This window comes from Talpa europaea (genome assembly GCF_964194135.1).
Source record: "Talpa europaea genome assembly, chromosome: 7".
NCBI lineage: Eukaryota > Metazoa > Chordata > Mammalia > Eulipotyphla > Talpidae > Talpa > Talpa europaea.
Window position 1 is genome coordinate 76,292,829 of NC_140074.1, and position 24,877 is coordinate 76,317,705.

At 37.7% G+C, this 24,877-nt stretch overlaps 1 protein-coding gene across 1 annotated transcript in view; it reads left to right on the forward strand.

Annotated features, from left to right (window-relative positions):
• The window catches only part of ERCC6L2 (ERCC excision repair 6 like 2), a gene marked incomplete at its 3' end in the record, with an annotated part of 122,014 nt that overhangs the window by 56,895 nt on the left and 40,242 nt on the right, over window positions 1-24,877 (forward strand). Inside the window, exon 13 of the mRNA XM_084236151.1 lies at window positions 5,476-5,575. Within this exon, the coding sequence (XP_084092277.1) occupies window positions 5,476-5,575 (100 nt within the window). The remainder of the gene's footprint in view (window positions 1-5,475; window positions 5,576-24,877) is intronic.

Sequence of the window (24,877 nt, forward strand, 5' to 3'; positions counted from 1 at the left end):
TACTTGTGCTTAGGAAGAGAGTTGCCATATGTTCCTCCCACTTGTTTTTTATGTTTTGGAGAGGTTAATTAGCATCCAGTGAACTTTACATGTTTAAAGTGTATAATTTATAAGTTTTGATATATGTATACATCATAAGCCACCACAATTAAGATAGTAGTTCTATTAATCATTCCCAGCATTTTCCTCATAGCCCTTCATAATCTATCTATGACATCCCATGCCTCTGTTCACAAGAAGGCATGATCTGTTTTCTCGCACCATGAATTAGCCGCATTTTTGAGAGTTTTATATAAGTGAAGTCATTTGGGAGCATAACCCTTTCATAAACTTAAGACTGCAATTAAAAGTCTGAATTTAGGAAGTTTTTAGACATGAAATAAACTTTATATGTATGTGAATTGAAATTTTTTTGCAGTTAAAATTTTTATGTACACATTTTAATTGAATTTTACATACATATTTTTAATTTTACATACATATTGTTTAATTGAAGTACCATTTTCTTACATTCTTGGTACTTTCCCACCACCAAAGCACCCGCAGTCTTCCACTATAGTCCATCGTGCCCTCCCCATTTTCATGTCTTACCCTCTACCTCGCCCTCTCTTTCTGATGACTCAAATATTTTCAAAAGTTTTTTAAGGTTTGTCATTGACCCTTTGCTTTTTCCACATTCCACATATAAGTGAAACCCTCTAGTATTTATCTTTTTCCTCTGCTTTATTTCACTAAGCATAATCCCTTCCTGCAAATGGCACGCGCTTATCTTTTTTGATTACTGAGTAGTATTCTGTTGTGTATATATACCTCATCTTTTTGATCCACTCATATGTTTGGGGGCATTTATTTTGCTTCCTTATCTTGGCAGCACTTGTAAATAGTGCTTCAGTAAACACAAAAGTTTGGGTTTCCTTTCAAATTAGTGTTTTTTATTTTTTGGGGTAGATTCCTAGGAGTGAAATTGCAGCATTGTATGGCAAATTCATTTTCAGTCTTTTGAAAAGGAAAATGCACACTGCTTTCCACAGGGGCTGAACTAGTCTGTATTCCCACCCACAGTGCAAGAGGGTTCCTTTTTCTCCACACGCTTGTCAACACTTGTTTCTGGTTTTAACAGAGACCATTCTCACAGGTGTGATGTAGTATCTCATTATGGTTTTGATTTGCATATTCCTGATTATAAGTGATGATGAACCTTTTTTCTTACTCTTGATTGCCATCTGTGAGTCTTTGTAGTAGTGCCTATTTAGCTCTTCTGCCTATTTTTTTAATTGGGTTCTTAGATTAATGTGTCTCTTTGTTTTGATTACTGTCTCTTTCACTGTATAGGGACTTTTTATTATGTTAACATAAAATCCATTTATCCCTAATTTTTCATCATTAATCGATGCTGAATCTTACCAAATGCTTTCTCAGCATCTATTGATATAATTGTATCATTTTCACTTTCTTTTGTTGATGTAGTGAATTGAATTGATTTTCAGATGTAGAATCATCTTTGTGTACCTGATATAAATTATACTTGGTCATGATGTACAATCCTTTTAATGAATTGTTGGATTCCATTTGTTAAGATTTTATTGAGGATTTTTGCATCAGTGTTATTTACAGAGATTGGTATTTAGTTTTTTTTATTTGTGTTGTCTTTGGTTTTGGCATTAGCATAATGTTGGCCTTGTAAAATGTGTTTGGAAAATTTATCAGTTTTTTGAAAGATTCTTAGCAGGATAGATGTTAGTTCTTTGAAAGTTTGGTAGAACTCACTTGTAAAGCTATCTGGTCTTAGGCTTTTTTTTGGGAGAGTTTTGGTTACTTTTTCAATCTTTTTTGTGATTGGTTTGTTCAGATTTTCTATTTCTTCTCTATTCAATCTTGAATGATTGTATAATTCTAAAAATCTGTCCATCTCATATAGGTTCTTGAACTTGTTTGCATAAAGATTTTCATAGTAATCTCATACTATTACCTGAAATTTTTCAGTGTATGTTTTAATGTCTCCTTTTTCATTTTTGATATTGTTTATTTTCATTTTCTTCTTTTTTGTGAGCCTAGGTAGTGGTTTGTCTGTTCTGTTTATTATTTCAAAGAATGAATTTTTGGTTTCATTGATCTTTTGGACTTTTTGATTTCTATTTCATTTATTTCTGCTGTGATTTTTATTTCTTTCCTTCCACTGGCTTTTGAATTTTTTGTTCTTTTTCTTGTTCCTTAGCATGTGAGACAAGGTTATTTATTTGGGCTCTTCCTTGTTTCTTGATCTGAGTCTGTATTGCTATATACTGCCTCTTAATACTACGTTTGCTATGTCCCTTACATTCAGGAAGGTTGTGAGCTTATTATCATTTTTTTAGGTATTTTTTTAAAATTTCTTCTTTGATTTCTTCATTAACTCAGTGGTCTTTCAGTAGTGTTATTCAGTCCCACAAATTATTTTCTTGTTTTCTTTTTGTAATTGATTTTTAGCTAAGTACCTTTATAGACAGAGAAGATACTTGGTATATTCGTCTTCATGAATTTTATGTTGCTTGTCTTGTGACACAGTATGTGCTCACTCCTGGTGAATGCCCCATAGGCACTTGAGAAAAATGTGTATCCAGAGTTTTTGAGGTGTAGTACCCTATAAATGTCTCATAAACCCAGTGATCTAGTTCTTTGTTTAGGGCAATAGTGTCTTTATTTATTTTCTGTAATGTTGATCTGTCCATTAGTGAGAGTGGTATGTTGAAGTCTCCAGCTACATATGTGTTTTCTCTAATGTGCGTTTTCAGATTGGATAGTAATAGTCTCATGTATTTTGGTGCTCCTTAGTTTGAGTATATATTGATGAGTGTTATGTCTTCCTGTTGCATTATTCCCTTAATCATTATATAGTGTCCATCCCTGTCTCTTGTTACCTTTTTAAGTTGGATGTCTATTTTATCTGAGTGAAGTATGGCTGTCCCTGACTTCCTGGGGTGCCATTTGCATACAGAATTGTTTTCCATCCCTTTAATTTCAGCCTATGTTTATTCTTGGAATTTAATACATTTCCTGGTGGCATCAGAAGGTGGATACTGTTTCCTAATCCAACTAGATGCTCTGTCTTTTTATTGGTGAGTTCAGCCCAGTGATATTTAGAGTGATTGTTATATAAGAAAGTCTGCTACTTACTGCCATTTGTCTATACTTTTGTGGTTCTGTTTAATTTCTTGTTCAGTTCTTTGTATTTATTCCTCCTTTTGTTTTAAATAGTAAGTCTCCTTAGTATGTTGGGGTTCAGGAAGTTGGTGGTTGCAAAATCCCTAAGATTTTGTTTGTCTAAGGAGGCCCTTATTTCACCCCCCATTTGTAGAATAGAGCATTCTTTGCTAGCAGTTTTTATTTTGAATATGTCACTCCATTCTTTCTTGCCCATATTGTTTCTTAAGAGAAGTCAGAAGTTAATCAAGGTTCCTTTATACATTATCTGTTGTTGCCGCCCCCCCCCCCCCGCCATTAGCTTCATTGGTTTGTTTTTTCTTGGATTTGTTTCACTACTTTATGTCTTGCTGTAGGCCTCCTTTTGTTTAGTTAGCTAGTGTTCTTTTAGCTTCCTGTAATTCTGTGTTCAGTTCCTTCTTTGAGCTTGGAAAGTTTTCTTCCATTCTTTCTTTTTTTCTTTTTAATTTTTTTTCCTTAAAGATTTATTTATTTATACATACAAGCACTGGGTACAGTCCAAAGCGTGGGAGGATGAGATAATTCACCAGAGCGGGGAACAGAACAGGCAGACTGACGAAGTACACTGCTGGGAGCAAAGGGCGCGGCAAGAGAGGTGTATGCGCCATGTGGGACCCTCACCATCGGCCGGGGATTGAACCAGCACTGCGGAGGCTGCGGGCAGCTTCACAGCCCAGTGCTCAACCGCTGCGCCACTGGGGAGGCCCACTTCCATTATTTCTTTAAATAATTTTTTAGTTCCTGTCTCTTTTCTTTTGGGATGCCTATGATTCTTATATTTCATTTTCTTGTGGTATTAGATATTTCATTTCCTTGTGGTATTCTCAAAGTGTCACTTCATTTTTTTCCCTTTATATCTCATTTTCTATTTTTAGTCTTTCCCCATTTGTGTCTTTAAGTACACTGATTCAGTATTCCATTTGGTTTATTCTACCTTGTCCGGGCCAGCCGGGCAGATCAACGGGGTACCCGGGGGAGGAAGCAGGGGCTTGGTATGGGACAGGGGTACGCGAGGAGTAGAGACAAAGCCAGGATCATCGCCAGTCTCATTTATTCAGGAATGTGTACAATGTTATATAGGGTTCAGAGGAGGAGGTCTCTCGTTATCTCTAGCAAGGAGAGACCACCAATGCAAACAAGCCACAGTAGCAAGCAGGGGGAAAGGTTCAGTCCTCACAATAGGAAACTTGAAACCTTCCCTGGAGCTAACATTCAGTACCTGCTTCAGACAAGAACCCGGATGTTCAGGTCTGGGCCTCAGGTCTGGGCCCCGACAATACCTCCTTGGCTTTCTACAGAATTTTTCATCTCCATTGAATTTTCTGCATTCTGCAATTCCATAATTATCTTATTTAATACTTCAAGTTGGATCTGTTCCTTAACTATATTTCTCATAGCATTCATTAGCTTTTCTGGTTTTGTATTATTTCATTTCTTTAATTTTCTTAATTATGGCAGGTTTGAATTCTGCATCATATAAGAATCAACTCTTCCGTGTGTTTATAGTTTGGTTCTGGAGATTTTTTTTTTTCTCTGTGTGTGTGGTGTATTACTGCCTTGAGGCTTTGGTTGGCCATTTGTATTTTTTTCTCCATTTTGTTTGCTTCTGATTTGTTCTGCTCTAATTGGAGCTTTTATTGTATGTGGGTCCTTCTTTTCCATTTGTATGGGTTTTTACCCATATGTTGTTGGGCATAGCAGCTGAGGCTCAGTGGGTTCTTAGGTGATGTTGGGCTCTCTCTGGTTTCTCTTTGGGTGGTTCTTCTCATCAGAGGGCCATCCATGGCTAGTTGTGGGGCATGACAAACAATATGAGCTCTGGGGAGCTCACTCCAACCCCCCCAAGGCATTCTTCCAGTCTACCTTTAATAAAGTTTTGTTTTTTTTTTTTAAAGATTTATTTATTTATTTATACAAGCACTGGGTACAGTCAGAAGCGCGGGAGGGTGAGAGAATTAGCCAGAGCGGGGAGCAGAGCAGGCAGAAGGACCAAGGTACACTGCTGAGGGGAGCAGCGGGCGGCAGGAGAGGTCTGCGCACCATGTGGGACCCTCTTCCGGTGTCTGGGGAGCAGCCGGGGATCGGACTGGCGCTGCAGAGGCTGCGGGCAGCTTTGTAACCCAGCGCTCAACCGCTGCGCCACTGGGGAGGCCCCTACCTTTAATAATTTAATAATTTTCCACTTTCATGTCCAAAAGATACCTCCCAAAGCCAAAATTGTTTTTTTTTTTTTTATTTTGGGGTTTTTTTTTTTTGTTATTTGTCTTTTTGCAGAGCATATAGGATTGGACAATGCAGGGATGTCAAAGTGCTTAGGCTGATATCCTTGGGAACTGTGGAAGAGATCATGTACTTACGACAAGTCTACAAGCAGGTAATGTATCTCCGTTTTTCTAACTGAAAGTTAGACATTTGTCCTCAAAAATTTGCAATAGATGTGCATAAAAATATTTTAATTTTATCCTAACTATAGCACAGAATTTAATAAGATCATGAGATATACTCTATAAGAAAGTTTCTTAGAGCAATAATTTTTAAACTTTTGTGTACACATACTAATTCTTCTAATCCATGAATACATTTTCTTCTAAATATGTCTTATGGTTTTTTTGGGCATAGATTATTCACCTTTTTTTAAGTTTACTCCTACCTGTTTAATTATTTTGATGTAATTATAAATGGGGTTGAGTTTTGAATTCATTTGCTCTTCTATAGCACTATTTGCGTGTAGGAAAGTAACTGACTCTTGTATACTGATTTTGTAACCACCATTTTGCTGAACTAATTTATTGCTTCCATTAGTTTTTTTTTCATGTAATCTTTTGTTTTCTATTAATATTATTTCATCTTTCAAATAGTGATATGGATTCATTTTCTATCTTTTTCTTCCCTAATTGCTCTAGCAAGGACTTTCAATACTATGTTGAATAATAAGGTAAAACTGCTCATCTTTGTCTTGTACCAGAACTTAGCGGAAAAGCTTTTATTTTTTCACCATTGAAAATGATATTAGCTGTGTGTTTGTCATATATGGCATTTATTACATTGAGATATGTTCCACCTGTCATAAGTGGATGTTGAATATTATCAAATGCTTTGCTCCATAAATGAGTGTTGCACCTTAAAAATGCTTTCTCATCATCTATTCATAGGATAATATGATTTTTTATCCTTCCTCTCATTGAAGTGGTGAATTATGTTGATTGGGTTTTGCTTGTTCAACCATCTTTGTGTCCCTAGGATAAATCCCACTTGGTCATGATATCTACTCATTTTAATGTATTATTGAATTCAGTTTGTTAAGATTTTGTTAAGGATTTTTACATCTTGGTTCATCAGGGAAATTGGTCTGTAGATTTCTTTTTTGTGTTGTTTTTATCTGGTTTTGGTATTATGGTAATGTTGGCCTCATAAAACGTGTTAGAAGTATTCTTTTTCTCATTATTTTTGGTAGTGCTTGAGAAGGATATGTATTAGCGCAACTTTGAATACTTACTAGTACTCACTAGTGAAGACATCTGGTCCTGGACTTTTGATTTTACGAGGACTTTTGATTACTCTTTCAGTTTCCTTGCATATAACTGGTCTGTTCAGGTTTTCTATTTTTTTACTGATTTAGACTCAGGTGATTGTGTGTATATATATTCCTCTCCCTCCTCTTCTGCTGCAGTATGTCTCTGATTTATAATTGTCTGTTTTTGCTTTGTTGTGTTTTGTACTGTTTTTTTTTTTTTTTTTTTTACACTGATGTCTTATTTGGTTCCCCTATATTCCTGTTATAAGTGAAACCTTCCCAATATTTTTCTTTTTCTTTCTGGCTTATTTCACTGAGCATAATTCCTTCTAGCTCCATCCACGTTGCTGTGAATGGCATGAGTTTATCTTTTTTGATTGTGGAATAATATTCCATTGTGTATATATACCACATCTTTGGGCATTTGGGTTGTTTCCAGGTTTTACCTATTGTAAATAGTGGTGCAATAAACATAGGTGTACAGGTGTTCTTTTGAATCAATGTTTTTGTGTCCTTTGGGTAGATCCCTAGTGGTAGAATTGCCCGGGTCGTATGGTAGCTCCATTTTAGTAGACTGAGGAACCTCCAGACTGCTTCCATAGTGGTTGGACCAGTTTGCACTCCCATCAGCAATGTAGGAGAGTTCCTTTTTCACCACATCCTTCCCAACATCATGTAAAGTGGCATCTCAATGTGATTTTGATTTGCATTTCCCTGATTGTAAGGGATGTTGAGCATTTTTTCATATGCTTATTGGCCATTTGCATTTCCTCTTTGGAGAAATGTCTTTTAAGTTCTTCTGCCCATTTCTTGACTGGATTGTTTATTTTGTTTTTTATTGAGCCCTGTGAGTTCTTTGTATATCTTTGTGATGCGTCCCTTATCAGTTGAATGGAGTGCAAAGATTTTTTTCCCAATCAGTGGGGTGTCTGTCTATTTTAGTTAATGTCTCTTTTGCTGCACAGAAACTTTTCAGTTTGATGTAATCCCAGGTGTTTATCTTTGCCTTCACTATCACTGCTTTGGGCAATGAGTCTTCAAAGATGTTTCTGAGATGTATGTCTTGTGTTTTACCTATGTTTTCTTCTATATATTTTATGGTTCCAGGTCTTATGTCCAGTTCTTTTATCCATTTTGAGTTGATTTTTGTGCACGGTGAGAGGTAGTGGTCTAGTTTCATTTTTTTGTATGGGGGAGGTCCAGTTTTCCCAGCACCATTTATTGAACAAACTGTCCATGTTCCATTGCATATTCTTTGCTCCTTTGTCAAAGATTAGTTGTTCATAAAAGTGTAGCTTTATTTCTGGGCTCTCTATTTGGTTCCATTGGTCTGTGTGTCTGTTTTTGTTCCAATACCGAACTGTTTTAATTACTATGGCTTTGTAGTATAGCTTGAAGTTTTGAAGTGTGATATTTCCTTTCTCCTTTGTTTTCATCAGTAGGGCTTTGGCTATTCGTGGTTTTTGTGTTTCCATATGAATTTCATCAGTATTTGTTCTATTTCTTTGAAGCATGTCATTGAGATTTTTATTGAAATAGCATTGAATCTATATATTGCTTTTGGGAGGATGGCCATTTTAATAATGTTGTTCTTCCAATCCATGAACAGGGGATGTCTTCCCATTTCTTTGTGTCTTCTTCTATTTCTTTTAACAGTTTCTTATAATTTTCTTTGTATAGGTCTTTCACCTCTTTCATTAGGTTTATTCCCAAGTATTTGATTTTTTTGTTTGTTTGTTTCATATATGAAAGGGATGGTTTTCTTGATTTCTTCTTCTTCAGATGGATTGTCTGTGTATAGGAAGGCTACTGATTTTTATGTGTTGATTTTGTATCCTGCTACTTTACTGAACTGGTTGATTATTTTGAGTAGTTTTTCTGTGGAGTTTTTAGGGTTCTCTGTGTATATTATCATATCATCAGCAAATAGTGATAGTTTTACTTCTTCTTTCCCTGTTTGGATTCCTTGTATGTCTTTCTCTTGTCTTATTGCCCTGGCTAGGACCTCCAATATTATATTGAAGAGCAGTGGTAAGAGATGCATCCTTGTCTTGTTCCTGATCTTAAAGGAAAGGCCTTCAGCTTTTACCATTGAGAATCATATTGGCAATGGGTTTGTCGTATATGGCTTTTATCATGTTAAGGTATGTTACTTCTATCCCGAGAATTTCAAGGGCCTTCATCATAAATGGATATGGGACTTTGTTGAATGCTTTCTCAACCTCTGTTGATATGATAACATGGTTTTTATTTTTCTTTTCATTGATGTATTGATTACACTAATCGATTTTCGTATGTTGAACCATCCTTGTGCCCCTGGGATGAATCCCACTTGATTGTGGTGTACTATCCCTTTCATGCATTGTTGGATTCTGTTGGCAAGGATTTTGTTGAGGTTTTATGCATCAGTATTCATTAGGGAGACTGGCCTGTGATTTTCTTTTTTTGTGCTGTCTTTGTTTGTTTTTGGTATTAGTGTAGTGTTGGCTTCATAGAACGTATTTGGTAGTATTCCTTCTTTTTAAATTTTTTGAAAGAGTTTGTGTAGGATAGGCACTAATTCACTGTGAATGTTTGGTAGACTTCATTTGTGAAGTCGTCTGGGCCTGGGTTTTAGTTTTTGGGGAGTGTTTTGATTACTGCCTCAATTTTGCTGCTTGTAATTGGTCTGTTTAGTTGTTTTATTTTTTCTTTGTCCAGCTTTGGATGAGTATATCGTTCTAGGAATTTGTCCATCTCTTCTAGGTTGTTGAATTTGTTTTCATATAGGTGTTTATAGTAATCTCTGATCATTCTTTTCATTTCTACTGGGTCTGTTGTGATTTCTCCTCTATCATTTATAATCCTATTTATATGTGTTTTCTCCTGTTTTTTCTTTGTGAGCCTGGCTAGAGGTTTATCTATTTGGTTTATTTTTTCAAAGAACCAACTTTTGGTTTAATTGATCTTTTGGATTTTTTTTTTAATTTCCATTTCATTTATTTCTGCTTTGATTTTTATTGTTTCCTTTCTTCTGGCTTTAGGGTTTTTTGTTATTATTTTTCTAGCTCTTTGAGATGTGAGATTAGGTTGCCTCTTTGAGTTCTTTCTTTCTTTCTTTCTTTTTTTTTTTTTTAAAGATTTATTTATTTATTTATTTATACAAGTACTGGGTACAGTCAGAAGCGCGAGAGGGTGAGAGAATTCACCAGAGCCAGAGCAGGGAACAGAACAGGCAGACTGACAAAGTGCACTGCTTAGGGGAGCAGCGGGCATGGCAGGAGAGGTCTGACGCACCATGTCGGACCCTTGCTGGCGGCTGGGGATAGAACCGGCGCTGAAGAGGCTGCAGGCAGCTTTGCAGCCCAGCGCTCAACCACTGCGCCCCCAGGGAAGGCCCTCTTTCTTGTTTCTTGATGTGAGCCTCTATTGGTATATATTTTCCTTTTATTACTGCTTTTGCTGCACCCCATACATTCTAGAAAGTGGTGTCCTCCTTGTCGTTCAACTCAAAGTATTTTTTAATTTCTTCTTTGATCTCCTTATTAGTGCAGTGGTCTTCCAGTAGTGTGGATTTCAATCTCCGTGAAGTAGGAGGGTTCCTTGTTTTCTTTTCATGATTTATATCTAGCGTGTGGCCTTTATGATCGGACAAGACAGTTGGTATGCTTTTGATCTTCATGTATCTCTTGGTGTTTGTCTTGTGGCTCAGTATGTGATAGATTCTGGAGAATGATCCATGCACACTTGAGAAAAATGTGTACTCGGATTTTTTTGGGTGCTGTGTCCTATAGATGTCTGCTAAGTCCGTGAGGTCTATGTCTTTATTTAGGGCTTTAGTGTCTTTGTTTATTTTTTGTCTTTATCTGTCCATTGGTGAGAGTGGACTGTTGAAGTCTCCCACTATATATGTATTTTCTTTAATGTCTGTTTTCAGAGCTGATAATTGTCTAATATACTTTGGTGCCCCTTCATTTGGTGATATGTTGATGAGTGTTATATCTTCCTGATGTATTGTCCCGTTGATCATAATGCAGTGTCTGTCTATGTCTCTTTTTACCTTTTTTAATTTGAAGTCTATTTCATCTGATAGACGTATGGCTGTTCCTGCCTTCTTTTTTGGTCCATTTGCTTGTAGGATTGTTTTCCAAGCTTTTACTTTCAGTCTGTGCTTATCTTTTGTGGTTAAATGTGTTTCCTGAAGACAGCAGAAGGATGGATTTTGTTTTTAAATCCAGCCTGCTACTCTCTGTATTTTTATTGATGAGTTTAGTCCATTTACATTTAGAGTTAATATTGATATGTTGGCATCTGTATTTGCCATTTTTTTGTATTTTTTGTGATTTTATTCCTTGCTTTATTCTGTTCTTCTTGTTCATTCCTCTGTTGGTTTTGGCTTTAGGACTTCTTGTAGAATTTTTTGGAGTGGGAGTTTAGTTGTAATAAATTTCTGGAGTTTCCGTTTGTCTGAGAAAGTCCATGTTTTCTCTTTATAGATGAAGGAGAACTTTGCAGGGTAAAATATTCTTGGTTGACATTTGCTGTGTTGAAGTTTCCTGAGTATGTTATTCCCTTCTCTTCTTGCCCGTAATGTTTTTTCAGGGAAGTCTGAAGTTAACATGATTGATTTTTCCCTTATAAGTTATCTGTTTCTTCCCCCTTGCCAGTTTTGTCATTTTTCCCTTGTCTTGGATTCTTGAAAGCTTTACTATTAATGTGTCTTGCTGTTGTTTTCTTTTCATTGTGGTAATTGGGAGTTCTTCTCTCTTCTTGTATGTCTATAATCATCTCCTTTTTCATGCTTGGGAAATTTTCTTCAATTATCTCCTTGAATAGTTTCTCAGTTCCTTTGTCTCTCTCCTCACTTTCTGGAATTCCTATAACTCTTACATTTCCTCTCTTCATGGAGTATGGTAATTGTCTAAGAGTATCCTCATACTTCTTCATTTGCACTTCTCTCTTCTTTTCCCTTTTGGCTCTTTTTATTTCTTTTTCTTTGATAGTACTGATCCGTTCTTCCATTTCATTGATTCTGTTTTCATTGCTTTTCCCAGAGTTCTTTATCTCCTCTAGTAATTTTTTCAATCTCCTGCGTTTCTTTTCTTTCCTTTCTTAAAGTCTCAATTTCATTCTTCAGTTCAGTGATTATTTGTCTCAAATCATTTTTTTCTTTTCCATTTTCTTCCTGCTTTTTAATTATGTTGATCATTAATTTTCTATCTGATAGGCTGAGAAGTTCTTCCATGCCATTGTTGAGCTCTGGTGACTGTATTTCTTTTTGTGTTGTGTCCTTCTCCTGTGGGCTTGCTTGGTTATTTATATTTTTTCTTCTCCCTGTTGTTTGCTTTCTAATTAGTTCTATGCATTGGGATGTTGTGCCACTAGTGTTGGCAGGCATGTCTTTGGAGTGCTTCTTTAGGGGTGTCGGAAACTGTTTACCAGACTAAGTCCAGAACTGTTTGCCAAAACTCAACCAGGGTGTTGATACTGTGTTGCTGGACACTGTCCCTTACAGTTCGCTCTCTCTGTATTTACTTAGTTCCACCAGGGAATCAGCTAATTGGAGATTTTTTTTTTTTTTAAGATTTATTTATTTATACAAGAACCAGGGTACAGGCCAGATGTTCGGGAGGGTAAGAGGATTCACTAGAGACAGCCGGGAACAGAACAGACAGACTGATGAGACACACTGCTGAGGGGAGCAGTGGGAGAGACAGGAGAGGTCGGCAAGCCATGTTGGATTCTCACAGGCCGACCGGCCGGGATCAAACCCGCTCTGCAGAGGCTGCAGACAGCTTCGCATTGTGGTGCTCAATAGCCTGTGCCACCACGGAGGTCCTAGTTGGTGATTTTGTTCTGGTCATGAGGTGGCGCCTGAGACTGGTACTTCCTGACCTGTGCTTTTTCCCAGTGGTTCTCTGAGAAATGGAGTGGGGGCAGAGGGGAGCACCTCAACACAGGCGCTCTTATTCAAGCTGGGTGCTGTGTCTGCATCTGTAATGCGCTGAATTCTGCACTCTAGGTGTCAGATCCAGGGCAGTCAGATCCAAAACGCTGGCTGTCACCCTGTGCAGTGCCCACTGCTATAGCACATCCCATGCCCAGGATCCTGTGCTTGGCTCTCAGTTCCAGAATGGGGTCTTGCTCCATGCCTTTTTTCCCTTTTTTACCCCTGTTTGCATGGCCCACCCCCTCTTAGAGCCTGAGGGTGTTTTTGGGATCCCTGTTTTCCATCAGGATGTTGGTGATTTTGTTCTGGTCTCTAGTTGGTGCCAGAGATCTTTCTTAGTGTCCTTCCAGAACTGTTTCCCCCTGCCCCCACCCCATGGGTCCGGGGAACAGAGTGGGGTTGGCGTGGAGGACCTCAAAGGCATGGGGGTGCTCTGTCTTCCCTGTGCCCCACCCCCATCATGGGGATCCCACGCCCCGAATTCCGTGCCCAAGGTCTCAGTTCCAAAGCCCTCAGATAAATGACGTGGGCTATAGCCCAGTTCAGTGTCACAGAAATGGCACCTTTTGCACCCTGCTCCCATGTCCAGGTGCCTGGTTTCTGATTACTCGGTGAGGGACATTCACCTCAGTGATGGCTCCCTTGCGTCTCCCCACAAACTTAGGTCACGGGCTTGGGGACCGGGCAGCCGCGATCTGCATATGCTTTTCGAGCAGGCCGCTTTTTCCACACAAGCTTACTGGGCTCTGTAGGTCTCCTTGGAGTCCTTGTTTTCCTCTAATGGCGCCCGGAGCCGTTTGCTCACCTCTGCAGGGATTCCTGAGTGGTTCTCCACAATGCTTGTTCACAGGGTGTGGTGCCTGAAATAGTTCCTTTTTACTCAGTGTTCCACTTGATCTGTAGTTTGTTCTTGTTGGTGTTTCCCCCCCTCCCCTTCTGTTGGTCAGAGTGTGACAACTTTGTGGGTGGGGGAGGGTAGCAGGGTTTTGAGCTTTTTTCTCTTTTTGTCCTCTTTTATGGCAACTTTCCTTTTCAGGCAGTTTGCTAGAGTAGCCTGGTTATCTTCCATTTCCCAGTTCTCACAGGGACCTGCCGCTTTTCCTCCCTATTTTGTTTGTTTTTAAAGATTTATTTATTTATTTATTTTTACAAGCACTGGGTATAGTCAGAAGTGCCAGAGGGTGAAAGAATTCACTAGAGCCAGAGGAGAGAGCAGAGCAGGCAGACTGAAGAAATACACTGCTGAGGGGAGCAGCAGGCGTGGCAGGAGAGGTCTATGCGCCATGTGGGACCCTCGCTGGTGGCCGGGGATCGAACCGCTGCGCCACCGGGGAGGCCCCTATCTTTTTTTTTTTTTTTTTTTTAATGGGAGGACTTACAGTGTTTCCCTGCCACCATGTTGATCCCAACTCCTTAGTGTATATTTCTAAGAATTTGTCTATCTCTTCTAGGTTATTCAACTTCCTGGCATACAGATGAGCATAGTAATCACATAATCCTATGAATTTTTAATATGCCTGTTGTTTATTATTTCCTTCCTTCTACCGACTTTTGGTTTTGTTTGTTAACACAGTTCTTTTAAGTGAAAGATAGAATTATTTATTTGAGCTCTTTTCTTGAGGTGGGCCTGTACTGCTGTATACTTCCCTCTTAGTACTACTTTAGCTGTGTCCCATAAGTTCTGGAAAGTTGTGCCCTCATAGTCATTTGTCTCTAGATATTTTTTTAATTTCTACATTGATTTCCTGTAACCCAATAATAATTAAGTAGTGTGTTGTTCAGTCTTCATGGGTATCAGAGGTTTTTCCTGCTTTCTTTTTTGTGATTGATTTCTTGTTTGATACCATTGTGTCAGAGAAGATGCTTGCTGCAATTTCAGTCTTAATGAATTTGTTGATACTTGTCTTGTGACCCAATATGTTGTCTGTCCTGGATAATGCCCCATGTGCATTTGAGAAGAATGTTTATTTTGGTGTGCTGCCCTATAAATGTCTATTAACCCCATGTGCCTTTGTTTAAGGCTACTATGTCTTTATTTGTTTTTGGTCTGGTTGATGTCCATTTATGAAAGTGGGGTATTGAAGTCCCCAGTCACTAGTGTGCTTTTCCTAGTATGTTTTTAGAGTTAATAGCACTTGCATATATTTTAATGCACCTTCATTTGGTGAATGTATATATTTTATATTTGACAAGTGTTATGTCTTCCTGATGTATTTTTCTCTTAATCATTATATAGTGCCCATCCCTGTCTCTTGTTACCTTTTTTAGCTATGAATCTATTTTTTCTGATAAAAGTATGACTGCCTTCCTTTGACTCCCATTTACTTGTAAGATTGTTTTCCAATCCTTTTACTCTGAGCCTGTGTTTATCTTTGGCATTCAGGTGCATTTCCTGGTGACAGTAGAAAGTTGGACTGTGTTTCCTAATCCAGCCACTCTCTACTCTTTAATTAGTGAGTGGTGTCTCCTTTAGAGTGATTATTGATATATCAAGGTCTGCTGTTACCATTTTGTCCTTAATTTTGTGGTTCAATCTATTCCCTTGTCATTTCTTTTTGGATAGTCTTCTCTTTGATTTAGATACAACAATCATGTCAACATTTCCATGGGGGGAAGGTAGGCAGAAGTCTAGTGTTTATAAACCGCTTTGGCTTCTGTTTGTCTGAGAATACCTTTATTTTACCCTCATATCTAATGGAGAGCCTTGCAGGATAGAGTATTCTTGACTAGCAGTTTTTAAGAATTTTGATCATGGTATTCCATTCTCTCCTGAGTAGTCAGGAGAGAGACAGAAAAGTCAGATGTAAGCCTTATCAGGGGCCCTTTGTAGGCTGTCTGCTTTTTGCTAGCCTGCTTCAGTTTTCTTTCTTTATATTAAATGCTTAGAAGTTTCACTATAAGGTTTCATTATGTTTGGATAACCTGGTGTTCTTTTAACTTCACAGATGTGTATATTTAATTTCTTCTCCAGTTTGTGGACACTTCCTTCTCTATTATTTCTTTAAATAAATTCTCTTTTCCTTTCTCTCTCTTCCCCTTCTAGGTTATCCATTATTCCTATATTGTTTTCCCTCATGCAGTCAGATATTTCTCTATGTGTTTCTTCATATTATTTTTCTTTGTGTGTCTCTTTCTTCTTCCATCTGGAGTCTTTGAGTGTTATCATCTTCAGTGGCACTGATTTGATCTTCCATTTGGTCCATTCAGATTCCATAGCTTTTCCTGGAACTTTTAATCTCCTCTTATTGTTTGTTTTATATTTTACATCTCTGTTATTATCTTATTTAAAGCTTCAATTTCGATTTCATTAATCTTGTTTATGAGCTTTAGTCAGAATAACTCTCCTAGAGTCATGCTTTACTCACAATTACTAAAAAAATGTTTTTTAGGAGCTCTTAAATATGAGCTTTACTCATAAATAAGATTACATTTTATTCAATTAATCTTATTTATCCAGAAATTTATTTCTTCTGAGTTTTCTTGTATGTCTTGAATCAACTTTCTGTGTGTTTCTTCCAATTCCTTGAATTTCTTTATTGTGGCAGTTTTGGACTTTGTTATCTGATAGGAATAAAAGATCTTCCATATCCTTATGGTTGGGTTCAAGATATTTGTTCTCTCTCTGTGGTGTAGTATGTTGTTTCTCGTTGTGTTTTTCTGTCTCCCTGTTACTTATTTCCTTTTTGAATATTAAAAGTACTTCTACTTTTCCTGTGGATGACATTGCATGTCAGGGAAAACTAATCTGTAGGTGGGAGATGGTCCTGGAGGGGGTCTATTGCTGGTGGAAATGGTGAGCATGTGTACAACTCATGCCTGTGTAACTGCTGCTGGCCCTTCTTTCTGGGTTTTGGACCAAAATTCAGTCTGTAGTCAGCAGACTGAATATTTGGTGCGGGTCTGATCAATATGGCTTCACTGTATCTACTTGATCCCCATATCCTCCCACTCCCAGGAGATCTGGCTAGGGTGAGTTATTACCTTTCTGATCTTTTTCCTTCTTTACTGAGAGCCCTCTTCATCTGACTCTCGGCAGCACTCTCATACATATCTCCCATGGTGAGATCAACAACAAGCAGCTTAACCCACCCCAGGTGTAGGTGCAAACCTCGCCTTGCACCCCATAAGCCTTCCTCCAGTTTTGCTTTTGTTTCCCTGCATTGAATTTCATCAACATATTCTCTGTTGCAGTCATTCAGTGTTTGTTTTTGGTGATTGTGAGGCACTGTGGTTTCTCCCTACATTATGGGTTGCTCTGAGTTCAATGCCTATCTGGTTTCTCAGCCTATTCTCTTTGGAGCAAAACAGGAAACTTCCTCTCACTCCATCTTCCCCCTAAATTATGTGGATACATTCAATATTCTTCTAAAATTGTACTCTTTAATATCCTTGGGGTATCTATAGCTGTTCCATTTATGCTTCAAAACAAAGATTTTTAGTTTATAATTGCTCACTCAGAAGATCTTAAAGAAGTTCAAGTTTAATTATAAATGTTCTATTTGAATTGCTCCCTGTATATTCCTTTGGCATCTATTTAAGAGTAAACATCTGCTACATGTGGTACTAGTTAACCTAAGAATGATACAGTCTTAAATTTATGCTATTTTCTTCATTCTAAAAATAGAATTGTACATAACATTTTTTTCTTTTCTAAAAGCATTTAGTCCCATAAGAAACCTTTCATCTTTTATTTTTTGGTATAGGACATACGTACATATATATATATATATATATATATATACACACACCCACATGTCTATATTTCCTTTTTTCTATTCTTCTGATTTAGTTAATAAAATAAAATGACCTTTTATATATTATGTAATGATACATAATAAAAAGGTTTCAGAAAATGAGGGTATTTTAAGTTTTCAAACTTTGTGTGATCTAGTTGCTTATTAAAATATCTTCAAATGTGAGCCACTTAAGGAAGTTCAGCCATTTAACTTGATAAGAATAAATAAAGATAAGATGGCAGTCATGTGAAGAGACAGTATTAATGTGAATTAAAGACTGATTGGCGTTTGAACCAAGGGTTCTTATGTAGTATATACTATAACCTCCCAAGTGTTCTCAAATTTCTTGAGGAAAAAAAAAATCCAAAAATTATGTTTTAAAATTAACATATAAAAACATTAGGAAGAAGTAATGGTCTGCTCTGTGGCCCAAAAATTATAAGAAACCCTGAAAGACAAAAAAGGTAATTAAGATCAGATTGAAGAAGAAAACCAAGCTAAACTCACAGAAGGCTATTAAAAAAGGTGGATATGGCTTTTGGAAATTCCAAGGTAGGTAGATACTATAGGCAGATGCTATAAAAAGAAGGTATCCTTGGGGTAACTGTGGTACCCTCTTTGAGTATCATTAAGGATCTAATAATGTGTCTAACCTTTATGATGTGACCCTAATTGTACCGAATTGCAGCCAACAGAAGTGTCTGCTCTCACGTGGGAGCAGTATGTAGAAACACTGAAAAGTGAAAAACAAAACAGAACTGCAATTTTTTTGCTGAAATTGAGAAGAAAGTTCCTCTTGTTACCCAGAAAATTAAATACCAGCCCCTTCCACCCTTCAAATAATCGCTGTAGTAGGTTGAGATAAGTATAGAGGGTACTTAAAGACAGATGGACTATCAAATAAAAACTAATTATTGAAAAGTTTAGGAAAATAAACACTGTGAAAAGGTCCTTGATAATACAAGATTCTAATCTTTGGAACTTATACTTTATATGGAATATTGCAGATATGATTAGTTAAGGATTTTGAGGTGAAGGGACTACTTTGGATTTTCCAGGTGGCCTAAGCCACAAATGCCCTTATAAGGAAGGCAGAGGTATCGAGTGTAGTAGTGAGCACCTGCAGTCCCAGCTCCTCAGAGGCTAAGTCAGGAAGATCACTTGAGCCCAGGTCTTCTGAGCTATGGTGCACTAAGTCACTTTGGTGTCCACACTAAATCCAGGATCAGTATGGTAACCTTCAGGGTACAGGGGACCACCAGGTTGCCTAAGGAAGGGGTGAACCAGCCCAGGTTGGAAATGGAGCAGGTCAAGGCAGTGTAGCCATGGATGCAGAGATATGGATGCAGAGATTGGAGTAATGTGGCCACAGCTAAGGAGTGCTGACAGTCGACTGGATCTGGAAGAGGCAAGGAATGAATTTACCCCTAGAGTCTCTGGAGAAAGAGTGCAGCCCTGCCAATACATTGATTTCAGGCCAGTCATACTGACTTCTGGCTTCCAGAACAGTAGGAAAATAAATTTTTGTTGTTTTTAGTCATCAACTTTATGATAATTTGTTACAGGAGCCATAGGAGCTTATACAGGTACTCAAAAAAAGAAATACCATCAGAGAAAACAATTGGAGAGAGCTAATGAAATTAAAAAAAAAAGTAATATTTTCAAAAGCTAAGTATGGAAATAAGAATAGACTCCATCAGAGAATCAGACAATTAAAAACTGTAAACAAAGACTGAATAACAAAGAGCAGTTTCATCTAAAAGAAAGAGCTAAGTAATTCTTAGCAGAGCAAAAAAGACAGAGATCGAACACATGTAAGAAAATTTAGGAGAAATGAAGACTGGCTGTGGAGGTTCCCATATCATTCGTATGGGAATAAAGAAGAAAGAGAAGGAAAGAAACATCAAATAAACGAAGAAGCATGTTAAAAAGTAGAAAATTAAAGTCTGTGGATTATATGGGCCCAACTAGTGCTAAACAGAATGAATGTAAATAGATCCACACATACCCCATCTTTCTATAATTATAAACCACCAAGGAAAAGTGAAAAAAACCTTAAAATATCCAGGGATAAACTTTTCTAGAGAGAAATAAAATTATCTACACTAGTACTAGAATCAGATAGACGTCTAACTTCTTATTAGTGACATCAGATACTTAGAAGCAATAACTTCAGGGAAAGTGGATAGCTCTATATTGCTATAAAAGCTGAATATTTTTCTTTAATTTAATTTTAAATTTTAATGCGTACTGTTCCCACAAAGAAAGATTCTAACCCAGATGACTTCAACAGTAAATTCTATCAAACATTTAATATTCTTTTTGAAAATAGAGGAGGAAGGAATATTTCTCACTTATTTTAGAAGAGTAAAATGTTGATACCAAAACTTTACAAAGACATTGCAAGTCTGCAAAATTACAGCCCATTATCTCTCATATATTTAAATATAAGAATCTTTAACAAAGCCTCTTTTAGACTTTGAATTGTGCCCCTTCCTCCCCCCTGCAAAAACAAGACGTCAAAGTCCTAACCCCTCATACCTATGAATGGTATGTTATTGGAAATAGGATCTTTTCAGATGTAATCAAGTTAAGATGGGGTCATATTGAATTAGAGTGGGCTCTAATCCAGTGACTGATGTCCTTATAAGAGAAACTTTGGATACAGATAGACACAGAAGACCATCCTCTCATGATGAAGGCAAAGATTGAAGTGATGCTGTTGAATGTCTAAGAACACCAAAGATTTCCAGTACCTACCAGAAGCAAAAAGAAACAAGGAAGCTTCCATCCTTAATAACCTTCAGAGAGAGTATGGCTGTAGCAACACCTTGATTTCAGTCTTTTAGCCTCCTGAACTGAGAGAATGAATTTGTTTTTTAAATTTTTTTTTTTTTTTTAAAGCCACTCATTGTGCTACTGTGTCATAACAGTCTTAGGACACGAATAGAACCTCTAAGACAAATATAAACTTTATTTTATATGAAACCTTTATATGACAAAGTGATTGCAAGCTAAATTTAAAAGACACTAGGAGGGCCTCCCCTGGAGGCACAGGTGGCTGAGCGCAGAGCTGTGAAACTGTCTGCAGCCTCTGCAGCGCCGGTTCAATCCTGGCTGGCCAGCCGGCGAGGGTCCCGAGGGTCCCGCATGGTGCGGCAGACCTCTCCTGTCTCGTCCACTGCTCCCCTCAGCAGAGTATTTCAGTCAGTCTGCCTGTTCTGTTGCCCTCTCTATCTCTGGTGTATCCTCTCACCCTCCCATGCATCTGGCCTGTACCCCAGTTCATGTATAAATGAATAAATAAGTAAATCTTTTTTTAAAAAAAAAGACACTAGGAGAAATATTTGCCACATATATAATAGGCAAAGGATTATTTGCATTATACAAAGAACTCCCACAAACTGGTAAAAAAAAAAACCTCAAACAAGTGTGATCAGGCATTTCACTGAGGAAAAGAAACAAATGATTAACACATATATGAGCAAAAACTTGACCACACTTGTAATCTAGAAATACAAAAGAAATTTGTTTTGTACATTCTGCAAAAGACCTTTTTGTTCTGTTTTATGGGTATTATTTTCATTTTAGGAATATGGGTGATTGGTGCTATTCTAGGTGAGGGTATTTATAAAGAAGTACTCTTGTACTATTGTTGAGAATACAACTTGGTACACTTAAAATGCTAACTTATTAGCATTCTAAAATAGTACTTTCTGCCTGTTCACCTTACAAAAATACTCTACATGTGTGCAGTGAAAGATGACAAGGATTTATATTCAGCAACTGCTGCGCCACCAGGGGAGGCCCGCTTAGTATTTTTTTTAAGGAAGCACCCTAATATCCAGTAGTAACAGAATGAGAGCATAGGTTCTGATACACCCATGTTGAATACTCTGCAACACCAAAAATGATGATAGTCATAGTAAATGTGGTAATGATATAGCAAGACATTTTTAAGTGGAAACCAGAAAAGCAATTTTCAGAGCAAGTATATCACTTGTACTTATGCATGAAACTATTTGTATTTGTATATATACAAATAGCTCTAACTTCACTGAACGAGATCTAGAAGGATATACCCAAACATTACAATGTTGGTTAGAATGATAAATCTATATTGTTCAAAGAAGAGTTTTGACTTTGATATCTTTTTGTTTGCATCTGTTGTGACAATACATACAGGTAATTTATGCTTTTTAAAAATCAGTCTATCACTGGGCCTCCCTGGTGGCGCAGGCGGTTGAGCGCCACAATGTGAAGCTGTCCATAGCCTCTGCAGCACCAGTTCCATCCCGGCCAACCGGCAAGGTCCCACATGGTGCGGCAGACCTCTCCTGTCGCGCCCGCTGCTCCCTTCAGCAATGTATTTGTCAGTCTGCCTGTTCTGTTCCCTGCTCTATCTCTGGTGAATCCTCTCACCCTCCTGCGCCTCTGGCCTATACCCCGGCTCTTGTATAAATAAAATAAATCTTAAAAAAAAAAAAAATCAGTCCATCACTTAGAATTAGCAACTATACCGTTTCAGGTTTGGAGGATTGCATGCACGCTTCTAAAGTTTGGCGTCCAGAGATTAATCTGTCATAAATAATTTCTTTAGAAATTTGTTTGTGTTTAAGGGAGAGTTGCAAGAATAGCCTAGAGAACTCCCTGTTAACTTCACCAAATATCCCTTGCTAACATTTTACTGTACATGCTCTTTTTCTCCCAACCATGATACTCTTATTTCTGAATCATTTGAGAGAAAGTCACAAATTTATCACCTCTAAATCCTCTCCCTAGTGTATATTTCTCTCACACAAGAATTCTCTGCTATTTGTCTATACATTCAAGAATAGCTGTATACATCATAAACATCGAGTTTCATGTATTGTTCTGTAGCTTGCTTTCTCCCCCCCCACACACACAGTCTTCTTTTAAAAGTACAATTATCAAAATGAAGAAATTAACATCGATACATTAGCTTATAATCCATAGGACCCATTCAAATTTCACCTACTTTCTGGGAATGTCTTCTTTTTTCCTTTCTGGTTCAATATCCAATTCAGAATTATTCTTACATTTTGTGTCTGCACAGTTTTTTTTTTTTTTTTTTTTTTTTTTAAGATTTATCTATCTATTTATTTATTTATTTATACAAGAACCGAGGTACAGGCCAGATGCACGGGAGAGTGAGAGGATTCACCAGAGACAGAGCGGGGAACAGAACAGGCAGACCTATGAAATACACTAATGAGAGGAGCAGCGGGTGTGACAGAAGAGGTCTGCTGCACCATGTGGGACCCTCGCCTGCTGGCCAGGATCGAACCAGCGCTGCAGAGGCTGTGGACAGCTTCACAGCACTGCCTTCAACCGCCTGCGCCACCAGGGGAGGCCCTCCACAGTTTTCTTTAATCTGAGTTACTCAAGTGTTTTTTGTCTTTCATGACCTTGACAGATTTAAAAAGTAAGGCCATTCCTTTTGTAGATTCTCCCTCAGCGTAGGCCCATTTGATATTTCCTTTTAGATTCTAGCTAAGCAGCCTTGGCAAGAGTAGCACAGACATGATGCAGTGGTCAATAGTACTGTACCTGATATGACCTGTCTCACCTCTGCTGATATTAACCTTGATCACTGGTAGGTTTATATTCACCAGCATTTTCCACTGCAAAGTGACCTAGTTTTAATTGATATGTAGATCCTCTACAGCTATGTCAATAGCCTATTCCTCATGAAATCTATACTCTTTAGTCTTGGCCTCATTTTTTGCACTGCATTACTGTGGTTTGCTGAATAATGGTCCTTTAGAGATGTCCATATCTTCATCTGGGTGAACCCAGTGTAATTAGAAGGATCCTTTTAAGGGTGTGTTGAGACATGAGAGGCAGAGGAAGTAGAGATGAAGTGGGAGCAGAAGCAGAGTGTAGAGAATGTTGTGAAGATGCCAAACTATTGGACTAGAAGACAGAGGAAGGGACTATGCATATGAAACTCCTTAACATAATGAACATTCCTTCTTTTCTTTTTACTTCTTGCATATCTTGTATATTGTTGTGAGGATGGATAAGCATTCGTGAGCTATTATATGGTTTTTCCTTAAGGTAGAAACTAAGCTGCATCTTCCAAGTGCTGATTTTATTTTCCCTCTAAACTCCTTAACCTTTCTTTTTTAAATATTTATTCTGCAGATAGATGTATCTGCTTTCACTTTTACTGGAACTATTTTGGAAAATTTATTTTAATTTCTTTGGTGATATTTTTGTTAGTCCTGCAGTGTGACAATACAATGTTAAAGGAAGAATAAGTACTAAGGGTAACTGGCCACCAGGTACATTTGTTGCTATTGTGATTGTATCCAGGATTATAGCTCCTGTTTCTGAGACACTGATACTATACTGATCAAGTTTGTGTTTGATCCACATTCTCAAACTGGGGCCCCAAGATCTTGTTTTTGTTTTATAAGATTATTTATTTATTTATTTTCCATAAAAGAACTTCCAACTGGGGGTTGGAAGGGCAGAAAAGGAAGGGGGTTGAGAGGATTCACCAGAGACAGAGCAGGGAGCGGAACAGGCAAATCTACTGAAATACACTGCTAAGGGGAGCAGCAGGCAAGGCAGAAGAAGTCTGCTGTATCATATGTGGGTTAGCTCCCTGGCCGGGGATCAAACTCAGACCATAGTGATGGTAGCGCTGAGCCTTAACTCCTAGCCACCAGGGAGGCTGCCCAAGGATCTTGTTTTGAAGACAAATCTCCTGAAGGTGAAAAATTGATTAGAGTAGGTGAACTTTGTATTCTGCCAGCCCTGGATATAAAAGCTTCCTAAGTGGGCAGGTTTGTGCAACTCACTTAATTTCACTAAACATAACATTTCTTTATTTCTAAAATAGAAAATCTGTAGCTTCTCTATTTCTGAAAGGCAGAGAATAATATCTTAATAGAGTTTTAGAAATTAAATGACCAAATGTTAAAATACTACATATGTAGTCAATGTTCAATAAATAGAAGGTGTTATTAATAAGAAACATTTTAGTCACCTGGAATAATTTATTATAGTGCATATCAATTCTGACGATAATCACAATATTCTTTCTTCAACAATAAACTGATGTCGTTTTCTATTCTGTGCATTCTTTGTTTCTTCCAAGAAAGTTTAAGTTGTGTATGGAATTAATTTTACACATTTACATTGCATTTAGTAAATATCTAGCAAATAAAGAAGCACTTTAATGTTGATGCTAAAGTGGTATATGTCTTAATTGTTCCATCTGAGTATTCTTTCTGTATTGAAAGTTCTTTTAAAACAATGAATTTTTGCTTTGACATTGTAAGCGTGGTCACAATTAGTTTGACACCAGTGAGGTTATTATATAAGTATATCATGGGCCTCCCGGTGGCGCAGCGGTTGAGCGCTGGGTTGCGAAGCTGCCCGCAGCCTCTGCAGCGCCAGTTCGATCCCCGGCTGCTCCCCGGCCACCAGAGGAGGGTCCCACATGGCGCGCAGACCTCTCCTGCC